Source organism: Protopterus annectens, chromosome 11.part0, assembly GCF_019279795.1.
Source record: "Protopterus annectens isolate FY-2018-M chromosome 11.part0, PAN1.0, whole genome shotgun sequence".
Lineage (NCBI taxonomy): Eukaryota > Metazoa > Chordata > Ceratodontiformes > Protopteridae > Protopterus > Protopterus annectens.
In genome coordinates this window covers 21,233,463-21,247,764 of record NC_056745.1, presented here as the reverse complement: position 1 = coordinate 21,247,764, position 14,302 = coordinate 21,233,463, and the positions used below count along the sequence as shown (strand labels likewise).

Sequence of the window (14,302 nt, the reverse complement as noted above, 5' to 3'; positions counted from 1 at the left end):
CAGTACTGATGTCACAGTCTTTTTATACCCAATCATTCCATTCATCAGACTACCCTCCCCATTGTTTATCACTTGTCTGGTGCTTCAGCTTCATTTTTGTGACAGTCCAGTGTTTTTTCTTTCTTTGCAGTCTTCTAGCTCTCCACTGTGACACTTATCTACCACTATTCCTTTATTTCACATTTTTTGTTGGTTATTTTCACCCCCCCCCCAATACATTCATTGTCTTGCCCCTCTCCCAGTTGTTACATCACCAGCAGTTGCTTATTTCTTCTTAGGCTTTGCTATTAAACATATGTTTACTGCAGGGTATTGTACGTCATTAAGTAGCTATATTGTGCCTGTACCCCCTTAACTGACAGTTTTACCCATTATTGCCCTGTTTCCTGGTGTGCGTTTTGCAAGTTAATTAGATGCTTCATGTAAAGCCGCCTTCCTACCCTGCCCTCAATCACTTGTTTTTCAGTTTCTATTCTTTTCACTTATTTATTGCTCCCATTTCTTTCTGATTTCTCTTTGACTGTGTCATCAATCCTAAATGCTTCTATCCAGTGTACTTACTCCCTCACTTATCCAGCAGTTCACGTCTGAGTCAGATGAAACAGTCAGTGCCCCATCTCCCTACAGCTTTCCTTGTCTGCTGTGCTTCTGTTTTTATGCTTAAATTACCCCTTACATCTGTTGTTCCCCTAGTCTGTGTCTCGTAAGCAATTCAGAATTGTTTTACTGCCTGTGTGCCTTAGTTATCTGATATCTTTGTTAAAACATTTGAATATCCTCCATACTGCGTAGCCTGAATCAGTCCCCTTCCTGCTATACTTTCTAGTGTTGTGGACTATTTCAACCACACAGCTGTTTCACTCATTCTTGGCTCATTTAATATATCCAGCATAGATTTCCCATAACCTATAGAGTGCTTCTGATTAATCTTCAACAAAGATTTATCTCTGCAAAAGGGATAACTTTGTCTTTTACTTGCCTTGTTATTTCCTATTTTACATCAAAGGAATGGCAGCATGCTGAAGCATGCCTGTATCTACGTTTTGCTGTTGTATGCTGCCTTCCTACTCTTTTTGCTGTTGCACGCTGCCTTCCTACTCTTTTTGCTGTTGCACGCTGCCTTCCTACTCTTTTTGCTGTTGCGCGCTGCCTTCCTACTCTTTTTGCTGTTGCATGCTGCCTTCCTACTCTTTGTATCCTATAAGTTCTCTTGATTTCCCAGTAGATGGATCTCCTGTAATAGCTGCTTTACAGACTGCTCCAGTTCACTGTCACCTCGTCTCTCTTGTACTCTGATTATCCTGATTGTTGCTTCATCCTGAGTGATTGTTCAAGATTAAGCATCTTTTCTCTGTGAGTCTTATGTCTGTTAGCTCTTGTATTCTGTTATTCTGTTCCTGCAACTCAGCTTTAATAAATGCATTGCCTTCTTCTAAACAGTTTCCCCTTTTGTTTGTTGTTGTTCTATTGTTTGTTTCAAGCAGCTCACATGCTAGCCTACTGTGATTAAGTTTTCAGACAAAATGTACATTTGTTCCTGTCTGTTCACAGCTTTAAACCCAGCCTTCTGTTCTTCCTTTTGTTTCTGGTCATGCATATATCTATCTAGATTGTGTTTTTTCTCTTGGGAATACTATTCTTATACAAATTTGCCCTTTGTTTGTTGTTGCTATTGTTTGTATTCATGACTCATCTGCTTAGCCTACTGTGAAAGTTTTCAGACAAATGTCCATTGTTCCTCTTTCAGCAGCTTTAAACCCAGCTTCTGTCTCCTTGTTGTCTTCTGGCATGCATATATCTTTCTAGTTTGTTTTCCTTTGGGGTCTTTTTTCAAAATTTTTAAAGGCCCCAAGTTTCTTGGTTTCTTGCTTTAAATTCCATCTTTTATTATGTTTGGGGGTTAAAAAGGACCTTCAAAAAACAAATCCGAAGGGGTTCGATTTGTTAAATTTTCGGGTTTTTCATTAGCACCCCAAAATTTTGGATCAACTTGGATATGGATTTTTTAAATTGTGAACCAATATTCATCACGCTTTCTTTTTAATTTTAAAGGCTGCTTTTCCCCCTTTTTTCCGCATTTTTATTTTTGTTTGTTTAAAAAAGGGTTTCCAAATTTAGGGGGCCCAAAATTTTTTTTCATTCTTTCCCCGGGGTCCCTTATAAAAAGGGGGATTTAACCAAATATACAAATTCCTTTTCCATTGTGCGACGGAAATTGGTTTAAACGGACTGCCCTTGCACAGGAAGGCTCCTGGAAAAAATCTAAAGGGGGTTTCCCCGGGGGGCCAAAGTGGCTGTAGGGAACCCGCCCTAACTGTGACTTTTGCTCAAGCCTTTTAAATTTTAAAAGTGGACTGGAGCTTAAACATCCATAGTTTTTTTTTTTTGCAATTTACCCTTTTTGGCCCTTGGTTTCCCAAATGGCAAACAGACTTTGGTTATTTCCCGCTTAAGGATCAAAAATTTAAGTTTTTAAAAGGGATCGGGGCTTGTTTAAAAAAAATTTCTGATAGCCCCGATTTTTTGGGGCCATTTCATTTTTCACCCGCAATTACAAAAAAACACTCCAAGGCTCAAAAACGACATTTGGGGGCAGAATGCTTTTAGCGCCAAAAAGTCATCCCTCAAACCCTTTCCCCCCTTTCACATAGTTTTTAATTTTTTTCAAAGACTGGAAAGGTAAACCCAATTTCTTCAAGGGGAAAAAAAAAGCATTTAAAATAGCCAAAACCTTTTAAATGGGGATTTTAAATTTTGGAAGTGCTTAAAAAAAATTTTCAGGCTATGAGGGAAAATCGAGAAACCCATTATCTCCTGTTTCCTAGTGTGTGTTTTGCAAGTTAATTAGATGCTTCATTTAAAACAGTCTTCCTACCCTGCCCTCAGTCACTTGTTTTTCAGTTTCTATTCTTTTCACTTATTTATTGCCCCCATTTCTTTCTGATTTCTCTTTGACTGTGTCATCAATCATAAATGCTTCTCTCCAGTGTACTTACTCCCTCACTTATCCAGCAGTTCACGTCTGAGTCAGATGAAACAGTCAGTGCCCCATCTCCCTACAGCTTTCCTTGTCTGCTGTGCTTCTTTCTGTTTTTATGCTTAAATTACCCCTTACATCTGTTGTTCCCCTAGTCTGTGTCTCGTAAGCAATTCAGAATTTTTTACTGCCTGTGTGTCTTAGTTATCTGATATCTTTGTTAAAACATTTGAATATCCTCCATACTGTGTAGCCTGAATCATTCCCCTTCCTGCTATACTTTCTAGTGTTGTGGACTATTTCAACCACACAGCTGTTTCACTCATACTTGGCTCATTTAATATATCCAGCATAGATTTCCCATAACCTATAGAGTGCTTCTGATTAATCCTCAACAAAGATTTATTTCTGCAAAAGGGATAACTTTGTCTTTTACTTGCCTTGTTATTTCATATTTTTACATCAAAGGAATGGAAGCATGCTGAAACATGCCTTTATCTCCTTTTTGCTGTTGCACGCTGCCTTCCTACTCTTTTTGCTGTTGCACGCTGCCTTCCTACTCTTTTTGCTGTTGCACGCTGCCTTCCTACTCTTTTTGCTGTTGCATGCTGCCTTCCTACTCTTTTTGCTGTTGCATGCTGCCTTCCTACTCTTTGTATCCTATAAGTTCTCTTGATTTCCTAGTAGATGGATCTCCTGTAATAGCTGCTTTACAGACTGCTCCAGTTCACTGTCACCTCGTCTCTCTTGTACTCTAATTATCCTGATTGTTGCTTCATCCTGAGTGATTGTTCAAGATTAAGCATCTTTTCTCGGTGAGTCTTATGTCTGTTAGCTCTTGTATTCTGTTATTCTGTTCCTGCAACTCAGCTTTAATAAATGCCTTGCCTTCTTCTAAACAGTTTCCACTTTGTTTGTTGTTGTTCTATTGTTTGTTTCAAGGAGCTCACATGCTAGCCTACTGTGATTAAGTTTTCAGACAAAATGTCCATTTGTTCCTGTCTGTTCAGAGCTTTAAACCCAGCCTTCTGTTCTTCCTTTTGTTTCTGGTCATGCATATATCTTTCTAGATTGTGTTTTTTCTCTTGGGAATACTATTCTTATACAAATTTCAGCAGGCCCTTTCCAGAGCTTTGGGCTTAGGCCTGTTGAGCATTGCTTTCATAATTCCTTATCTTTGACCTTCATGTCTGTGCAGTAGTTAAAATGTGACCATACCTCAAAAAATAGGGCAACAGTCCAAGAAGCGGCAATCTCAGACTTTGTATATGTATGGCTGGGTTTTCGGTCATTCAGCACCCAAATTTTAGGACTCAAGCATTGTGAGTACTGGCATTTTAAACCGTTGCTGAACACAATATGTACATCACTTGCTTGTCTTTTAATTTTTAGAGGACATGCTACTTTCACTCCTCTTTTTCCAGCTATTGATTATTTTTGTTTGTTATATGCACAAGTGGTGTGCCTACAGATTTAGGGGACCCTAAAATTTAATTTCAGTATCATTTCACCAGGCAAAGTACACCAGTTATAAACAGTGCTTGGTTATTTATGACCATAACTATGACAATTTATATCCTATTTACTCTGATTAGTGACACGACTGAGATAAGGTGCTGTGTAAGCAGGTACTGCCACTATGCATCCAGTGAAGTGCTCCTGGTAACAAATCTACACCAGGGTTTACTCTGGCTGCAGAGAATTGCAGGAGCCACAGCTGGCAGTCCAAGTAGCTGCACACCGCTAGCAGCCTGCATACTGATGACTTTTGCTCTTAACGTTCCTCTATTTTACATGGATTTGCTATAATCATCCATAGTTTTGTTAAATGCAAGTTTGATCCTCTTGTTGGCCCTTGGTATTACCAAGATGGAACACAACAGTTATTTCTTGGATTATTTCCTTTGCTCTAAGGTATGGCAATATCAAGCCTGATATGTATAATTTTGGAGGTATGCGGGGAGCTTGTTTACAAAAACATGATTTCTGATATTTGCTTTTCTCCTGTATTTTTGGTGCCACTTTCATTTTTTCAGTCCTTTGCAGCATTACAAATAAAACAGCATACCAAGATTCGACATCGGTATCAAACTTTGCACTATTGGTGGAATTCAGATGATGTCATTCTGCAGTCATCTCATACACCAGCATTACATCCCTCATTAACTCCTCCCACTGGCTGTCATGCATACTGCCTTTAATGTTCTGTCCAATGTACATGTGAAGTGATGTTATAAAGGAATTCCCAATATTATTCTAGCATGTCCAAAGGTCAGTTGTCAATCTCCTCTCTGGTCCAGCTGGTGCCTTACTACAGGATATGTACCCAAAGAGTGGCATACAGCAACAGTGGTCCCTCTCCACAAAGGTGGTGCCTCAACGGACCCTGGAAACTATTGCCCCATAAGCCTGACTAGCTTGGTCTGCAAAGCTATGGAAAGGATCATCATGGACCTCGTAAATAAAGATATTGGGGACCTACAGACACTGGATCCTACCCAGTTTGGCTTTGTTAAGGGCAGATCCTGCCTCTTAAACCTGGTTGACTTCTTTGAAACAGTCACCAAGGCCATTGACGAAGGGAAGGTGGTCCACACAGCCTATCGGGACCTCGCAAAAGCCTTGACATAATACCCCACTGGCATTATAGATAAGCTCACCAGCTTAAATATAAACCCCTGTGTCACTAGATGGGTTGCAAACTGGCTTAAGGACAGAACCCACATGGTTAGAATTGCTGGAGCCATGTCAGACTCCAAACCAGTTACAAGTGGCGTCCCACAAGGCTCAGTCCTGGTACCTCTCTTGTTTGGTATATATTTCTCGGAGGTACAGGCCAACACGGAAGGACTGTGGCTGACCAAGTTCGCAGATGACTGCAAACTGGGCGCCATAATTGACTCTCCAGCCGACACAAGCATCCTCCAAAAGGGCCTCACAGAAACAGACAACTGGTGCCAGAGCCATGGCCTCAAGCTAAACGCCAAAAAGTGTATAGTCATCCCCTTTGGCAAAAACAAAGTGCCCACAAATTACCACATAGGTGGTAATCCATTAAGCACAGAAGAAGTAATTAGGGACCTGGGGACCCAAGTTGATAGCAATCTCTCATTTGACAACCACGAAAGTGGTTAGAAAACATTTTATATAGCCCACCTAATCATGAAGGGATTCACATCTAGATTAGGAGGTCATCGCTCTTTACTCATCCCTCATCAGGCCCATAATTGAGTACAATGCTCTTTAGGATGTACCTTACCAAACACCTGCAGCAACTGGAAAGACCCCAAAAGTACCTCACCAAGAGGATCAAAGGGCTCAAACAGATGCTATATGCTGCCCGGTTAAAGAAACTCCAGCTCTACTCAGTGGCATACCGCCTGCTCAGAGGTGACCTGTGCCTGACGTATAAGGCCATGTCCAACCCGGAATTAAGGGACATGCTGCACCTCAAAAATCCAATCCCATCGAGGTACACGCACGAGAGACTTGAACCTCAGCACTGAAATAAATAGGACATGCTGGAGGGACAGATTCATAACCCAGAGGCTCCCTTCACTCTGGAATAAAATCCCAGTCCAGGTTAGGCAGAGTCCCTCATTGACTCTTTTCAAGAGGAATCTTGATGAGTGGATGGAGATCGTAGGTTTACCCTGGTATCACTTCTGTGTCACTGTTAGACAGAGGCACAGTATACTAACCTCGAAAAAGGGCATAGCAAAATTAATTTAAAATGGGTGGCGAAAGCCAAACATACTCTGGCTAGGCTTATAAATGCCCTAGGGCAGATAGCTTAGTATGAACCTATAAACCTATGATGGTAACACCAAGAAGTGTTGCTTACAGATTGGTAGAAAAATACAAGCATTTCAATACTAGCAGCAAACCCCTGTTAACTGTTGGGATTTATAAATTTAGGAAGTGCATTAAAATATTTAAGGCATGTGCTGGATAGAGGTATAGGAATCTGAGCAAAGTGCAAAGTTGTGTAGATTAAAGATGATTATGTATACATCTCTGTGGTACTCTGTGTTGGCAGGGTAAATTTTTAAGTACAGAAATATAACATAATGCATAAATAAAAGTATTTGTGATTTTGTACTGTACACAGCTGATACCATCATTTTAATTTTTAATAACATTATTAACTGTTCTATTAAGTCTGCAGGGGTACACAGTGCTGCCGGAGTCCACACCAGATGTCACTACAGAGGGAGCTTCCGAAATCTGGATGTGCCACAAGCTGCTTATTGCAGATGTTTGCCAATAGGCAGAAATTAACTCCATCTGGAAATAAATATATTAAATGCGTGGACAATTATATTAGTTTTAGTAAGGAGAATGAACTAAAGAACCTTGCATCCCATGCAGTAACCCACAGTGAGGAGAAGTTATATGAATATGAATCATGTGACAAAAGTTTTAAAAAGAAAAGCCAGTTCACAAACAGTAAGGAAGCAAACACTGGCAATAAGCCGTATAAATGTTCAATATGTGACAGGACTTTTGCATGGAAGAACAGTCTCGTATACCATGAAAAAACTCACACTGAGCGGAAGTGTGACTTGCAGAAATTAAACCAAACGAAGTTATATAAATGTGCAACATGTGAGAAAACTTTTAAACAGAAGGGTGGTCTCCTCTACCATGAAAAAACTCATACAGGCGAGAAGCCATATAAATGTGCAGTATGTGAAAAGAGTTTTATACAGAAAATTCAACTCGTATCGCATGAGAGAACTCACACCGGTGATCGGCCTTATAAATGTGCTACATGTGATAAGAGTTTTATATTGAAATGTCAGCTCACACAGCATGAGAAAATGCACACTGGGGAGAAGCCATATCAGTGCACGCTGTGTAATAGGAGTTTTACACGGAAGTGGCTACTGACATGCCATGAGAGTATACACGCTGGCAACAGGCCATATAAATGTGCTGCGTGTGACAAGAGTTTTATATTGAAAGGCCAACTCACAAAGCATGAAAAAATGCACACTGGTGAGAAGCCATATAAATGTGCATGGTGTAACAAGAGCTTTACAGAAAAGTGGCTTCTGACAATCCACGAGAGAACACATACTGGTAATAAGCCATATACATGTGCGACATGTGACAAGAGTTTTACACACAGAAGTAGTCTTGTATACCATGAAAAAAAACCCACTGAAGACAAGCCACATAAATGTACAACATGTGGCAAGAGCTTTCTTATGAAGAGTCGTCTCCTGTACCACGAAAAAACTCATATTGGAGGGAATACTATATTCTGTATTATATTACCCTGTCCTACTTACTGAGAAAAACAAAGTAATTAAACACCAGGATTTCCAAGCAGAAACAAATGGAATGATGGATAAAGACACACAATTCCAGTAGTAGTAGTAGAAGGAGCAACAGGGCTAAAAAATGTTTTTAAGTGTACTTAAATATGCTACCAATACATGTTTCTCTCTACAAATTGCAGAAAGGGACAATTCTGGGTACATTATGGGTGCTGAGAAGAGCACACTTGGCAAATGTCAAAGACTGAAGCAGTGCTAATTTCTTGTAATAGTAACCTGTCTCAGGAATGTGACCCAAGAATAATAATCCACAGAGAGATATTCCAGGGTGATTCTTTGTTACTTCTGCTATTTTGTCTTGGCCTTAATCCATTGAGCTGTTTACTTGCAAACGTGTCCTGGTCTTAATTATTTGAAACCAATCTTACCCAATGATATTTCATTGGGTCTATGTTAAATCATCGAACGCTTTAAAAAGCGAACGATGATTTATCGAACCCATGTAAGTGAAAGCTTACAGTCTCTAAGGCTTATAACAGTGAAAAATCGCTGTTCCACAAAAAAAAAATTAAAACATTATATAAAGTGGGGGGGCTTTGCCCCCCCCCACTTCAATATACCAACTCCGAGATCACACTACAGGCAAGAAAATGGCAACATAATGGAAGCGGCCAAGCAATTTCTTTCCTTATATGCCGTTTCGCGCTTTCAAGTTTGATCGACGCATTCAAAGAATGCGTCTTTGATCATTTAATAGGAACCCTATTTCATCTAATTTTTGAGGAAGATGGGTGGTTTTGAATGATTTAAAACTGTACAGGTGATCAGTCAAGCACCTGAAAGTACAACTACATATGGTCAAGACTTTCTCAGACTATATAAAATTATATTTGGCCTTGTTAAATGTGCATAAACATATCAGGAAAACTGAAACAGCTAGAAAATATCAGCATAGGAGAGGAATGTGCTGTACAACTTGTTGAACTCCATAGGGGGTTTATCCACACCTGGGAAAAGATAAAGGGTCATTAGTAAAGCATGAAGAAACGAGACCAAAGCTTAGTAAGGAGTACTGTGTATGATATTAAAGCTAATACTGAAAACTCCTTTGATAGATCAAGATACAAATCCACTTTCCACTTCCTCTTCCTGTTCTAACTTACAGCTTTGTTGTAATTGAGTGGCTCCAAAATGTACTGCATCAGGTGGACAGTGAAAAAAAATATTTCATGCTTATCACATGGTATATAAAAACAGTGTATAGCAAGACATCATCCCTTGACCTGAAGGAGGTAATGGCATCCTAGAAATTGACTAGATGAGTAGTCTGCAATCATGGGACTGCATACATATTTGTTGGTATCATCAGATCCAAATATACTGAAAGTTCTAAACTATGAAGAAAACAAGCCTACCATGACATGTTTTCTCAGATTAGCAGAAACATTTTGTAAAGCAGTAGGAATGAAAATCAATGCAAACGCGGAAAGAAAAGGTCAGGCAGCAAAAGAAAGCATCAGAAACAAAAGAAATTATATAAATACATGACCAAAAGAAATTATATAAAAACATGACCAGAAGAAAAGGAAAGACTATTGGAATCCCCCCCTATAAAGTAGAAAGAATGGAGATCCCTTGGAATAACCACATGTTGATTTGGAATTTGATGCATGAATGTCAAAAGAGGAAAATTTACAATCAAATGTTGAAAAGTGGGTTACATACATGTTGGTTTACAAAGTCTGTAGAAAATAACTTGGGAAAACAGATATTTGGACTCCGTAGTACAGAACTAAAAAGAGTTGTACATCTTTCTGACAGTTGCAGTATACTCGTATCTGAGGGTTTGTATACAGTAAGGCGTAATAATGTGGCAGGACTGCTGCTACAGGATTTGTGTATGTACTGTAACATTCAGGTAGCTGAGCAGTACTGGAAACATGAACCATGAAGAATATTTGAAAATGCATAATAATATGGCAGGACTGCTGCTACAGGATTTGTGTATGTACTGTAACATTCAGGTAGCTGAGCAGTACTGGAAACATGAACCATGAAGACTATTTGAAAATGCGTAATAATGTGGCAGGACTGCTGCTACAGGATTTGTGTATGTACTGTAAAATTCAGGTAGCTGAGCAGTACTGGAAACCTGAACCATGAAGAATATTTGAAAATGCGTAATAATGTGGCAGGACTGCTGCTACAGGATTTGTGTATGTACTGTAACATTCAGGTAGCCGAGCAGTACTGGAAACCTGAACCATGAAGAATATTTGAAAATGCGTAATAATGTGGCAGGACTGCTGCTACAGGATTTGTGTATGTACTGTAACATTCAGGTAGCTGAGCAGTACTGGAAACATGAACCATGAAGAATATTTGAAAATGAAGAAGTTAAAGACATTTGATCACTTGGGATCATCCAATACTAACAGCTAAGAAACCGGAAATAAGGAAAACAGATACAGTAGTCAAAGGAAAAGGAGAAAAGTAATAACATCTGTGGTGACAGTGTCCTGCATGCTGAGAGACAGTCCTAAAGTACAACAGAAACTAAACAAGTATAATAAAAAGGGCATTTCCAGCATGCTTAAATACTGTACCAGTACCTGCAACTTAATATGAACTGCAGAAGTAGACATTCCTGGATATATTGAGTGTTGAGAACCACACTCTTGGCAAAGGTGAATGATTAAGTAATAATTTCTTAAACTTTAAACATACCCTTACTTGAGGAAGGGAGCATATTCTTGTCACAACATTAGAAACCCCTAAAATTTGGAGAAATTAAATTTGTCAAGAGTTTCACAATGAAGCGGGTCCTCCTATCTCCCGGGTCCTCCTATCTCCTCAAAAAAACTACAGTAAAAAGCACAAAAGCTTTCTCAGATGATATAAGAATGACAATTGGTTTTGATAAAAGGTGCAAAAGCAAAATTTAAAATGGAAAAGCTGCAGCACCAAGAAAATATCAACCTGGGACAGGAATGTGATATAAATGATGGAATAGGAGGGAGTGCATAAATACTTAAGAATAGATGAAAGATCAACAATAAAATGTACAAATGCAAATCAATCTCCTTAAGGAATACTTCAGAAGATTAAAATTTATATTAAAAACTGCCTTGGCATCTAGGAATCAAGTCCAAACTATAAACCAATTTGTTCTTCCTGTTCTAAAATACAGTTTTCGGGTGCTAGATTGACCCCAACAATTATTGGATCAATTGGACATGAAAACAAGAAAAATGCTTATCAAATGATTTTAAAAATCAGTGTCTACCAAGGTTATATGTTTGTTGCTCTGTAGGAAGTATAGACCTCCTTGAAATTGATCTACATGTATAGATCTGCAATCATGGGTCTGCTTGTATATCTCTGACCTTATCACATAAAAACGTAGTCAAAGTTTTAAGATGTGTGAAATAGTAGTCAAAGATGGCATCTGTGCTTTGCTTCACAGAACCATTTCAGTGTCAAGCAGGAATATAAATCAAACAAGAAGTAGTTAAAATCAGGCCAAAACGGAATGTGCCAAAAAATGAAAGTATATAAAGGGAAAATCAGATGAGAAGGAAAGAAATTGGAAAATTCATAAATATAATACCAGGTACAAAGATCTTCTGGAACAACCTCATGTTGACCAAAATTTGATGCAAGAATGATTAACAAGAGCTGAAATGAATTCAAAAGACGAACAGTTAATAATGGCAGCCCAGGATAGAGGACTTGCATACACACTGGGATACAAATTCCTCTGAAAAGAATGAAAAAATGGACAAATATAGGTTCTGTAAGAAAGAACTAGAAGCACTTACGTTGTTACTGGGTGTGATACACTCATGGCAGAAGGTCTGTACACTGAAATACCTAATAAGGTGGCAAGAATGTTGCACTGGGGATTGTGCAAACACTACAGTATAGAAGTAGCTGAGCAGCAGTGGGAACCTGAACCACAAAGCATTATAGAGAATGAATTATATATCAAATGGGGTCACCAATTACCAACAATTCAAAAAATAGATGCAAGAAAAAATAGATCTGGTAATCCATGAAAATATTTGCTGTACCCAGTGATTAGTGTCTTACGTAGAGAGAGAAGAGTGAGACAGAGTCATAAAATATCAGGATTTGTAGGCAGAAAAGAGATGAAAGCAGTGTGGAAGAAAGAGATACCCAGACAGTTCCAGCAGTAGAGCAATGCTTCTAAGTATTTACAGTTGTACTTAGATATGTTACAATACATGCAACTCCATATGAATTACAGGAGGAAGGAATTCTGGGCACACAGCAGGTGTGGAGAACAGCACCAGTACTAATTTCACAAATTCTAATAATACACTGACTTAGGAGTAGGGGTCCATTCCCATCGTGGTGTCAGAAATACAAAATACATTGAGAAATTAAACACAGAAGAATAGAAAATGCCACCCCCACCACCACCATTGTAGAATAAAATAATAGTTTTGTGGTTTTTTTGCAGACTGACAGGGTAAAAAAAGAGTTATTAAGATGACAGAGTGACCTATTGGAGGATAAGGAAAACATTTTGAATCTTTACTATTACCCACAAAGACATTTCCAAATAGAACATTCAGAAAGATTAAGGAAGAAATTTGAAGAAAGAAAAAAAAATACTTGTGCATGAAAAATTCAATCAAAGAAAAAAAATGTTTTCATTAATACGACAGATCTATGAAAAACATTACATAGACGAAGAAACTTTGGGCTGCTTGGAAAAAGAAGTAACAAAGGAAGTGCAAACATATTATGAAGAAAACCCAGAGATTTTTGAAAGATATAAAAAAGAAACTTGGATATGAGAAAGAAAGATCTGATATGGTGCAATTTTTGTGCAAAGGAGAGAGCCACACTTACAAAAACAAAAGAAATAGTAGCCCCAAAGATATTTAACGATAAATATAAGGTCCCCAGTTCTGGGAATTTTTACAATACAAAAAAAAATAAAAATAATACAAAGGGGGAATATAAAAAAGAGGATTAGTAAGGTAAAAGTTAAATAAATAGTCCATAACTTGGATTTCTATCTGTGAATGAAGGATTTAGTGTGAAGAATCCAACGCAGGCAATGTTGCAGCATGATGGAATAATGTGTCTCCAGATTATGGCGCAGCAGGCATCTGAAGAAAAGTTGCCACATAGTGGTGTTCTGGAGCCTTCTGTAAGAGACTGGTGCAAAAGTCCAGCTGAAGTTGCACACCAATCAAAAGAGCAGGAAACGGTGACAACTCTGCTGAGGGTCAGTGGGTTCCCATTTAACTCTGCTGAGGGACAGTGGGCTCCCATTTGAACAAGCAGCAGGGTGCATCTGAAGAGGATGCATCACAGAAAGATGTTCTGGAACTTTCTGTGAAATACTCACAGGAAACGGAGAGCAAAGGTGATTCTCTCAGTCCAAAAGAAAATGTTTTAAGGGAAGATTTTGCTTGATTTAATAGAGATGGCTAAACATACTAAGACAGATGAAAGCAATAGATTACAGAAAGTAAATAAGAGCCAAATGGATAGAAGACTGGTAAAGATATACACATTAATCAGGACTGCTGAGAGAAATTCACTTGGTATAACAAAAATAAATAAAATGTATGACTGTGTCGCTAAACTAATAACAGGTAACTGTTACCCCAAAAAAGTAAAGTAACAAAGGAAGGGAACAAGTAAAATGGCACCATGGAAACATCAAACAGAGAAAGGTATAAAGCAATTAAGACAGAAAGTATCACTTTACAAGAATACAGAAAAGGGAACAGATTATTCAAAAGGTTTGGAAAGCTAGACGTCACACAAGCAATGCACATTATCAAAACAAACCAGCAGCTATTGTACACTATTGATAATAAGCTAAAATGATCTGAACAAGCAGAAACACAGATATGCAAATAAATAGAGGAAACAGTACAAAATAAGCAATTCATTGATGACAGAAAAAGGTGTATAGAGAATTGGGAAAGACAGGAATAGGAACACCGAAAAAGAAGACATTAACACAGTTTGCAGGAATATTTATGTAGACCCC

The 14,302-nt window shown here is 38.5% G+C and overlaps 1 protein-coding gene across 1 annotated transcript in view; it reads left to right on the top strand.

The window, feature by feature from the left end:
- The window catches only part of LOC122815135 (zinc finger protein 501-like), a 73,306-nt gene extending 64,448 nt beyond the window's left edge, over positions 1-8,858 (top strand). The window contains exon 4 of the mRNA XM_044087388.1: positions 7,139-8,858. Within this exon, the coding sequence (XP_043943323.1) occupies positions 7,139-8,277 (1,139 nt within the window). The 3' untranslated portion in view covers positions 8,278-8,858. The remainder of the gene's footprint in view (positions 1-7,138) is intronic.
- Positions 8,859-14,302: the final 5,444 nt, after the last annotated feature.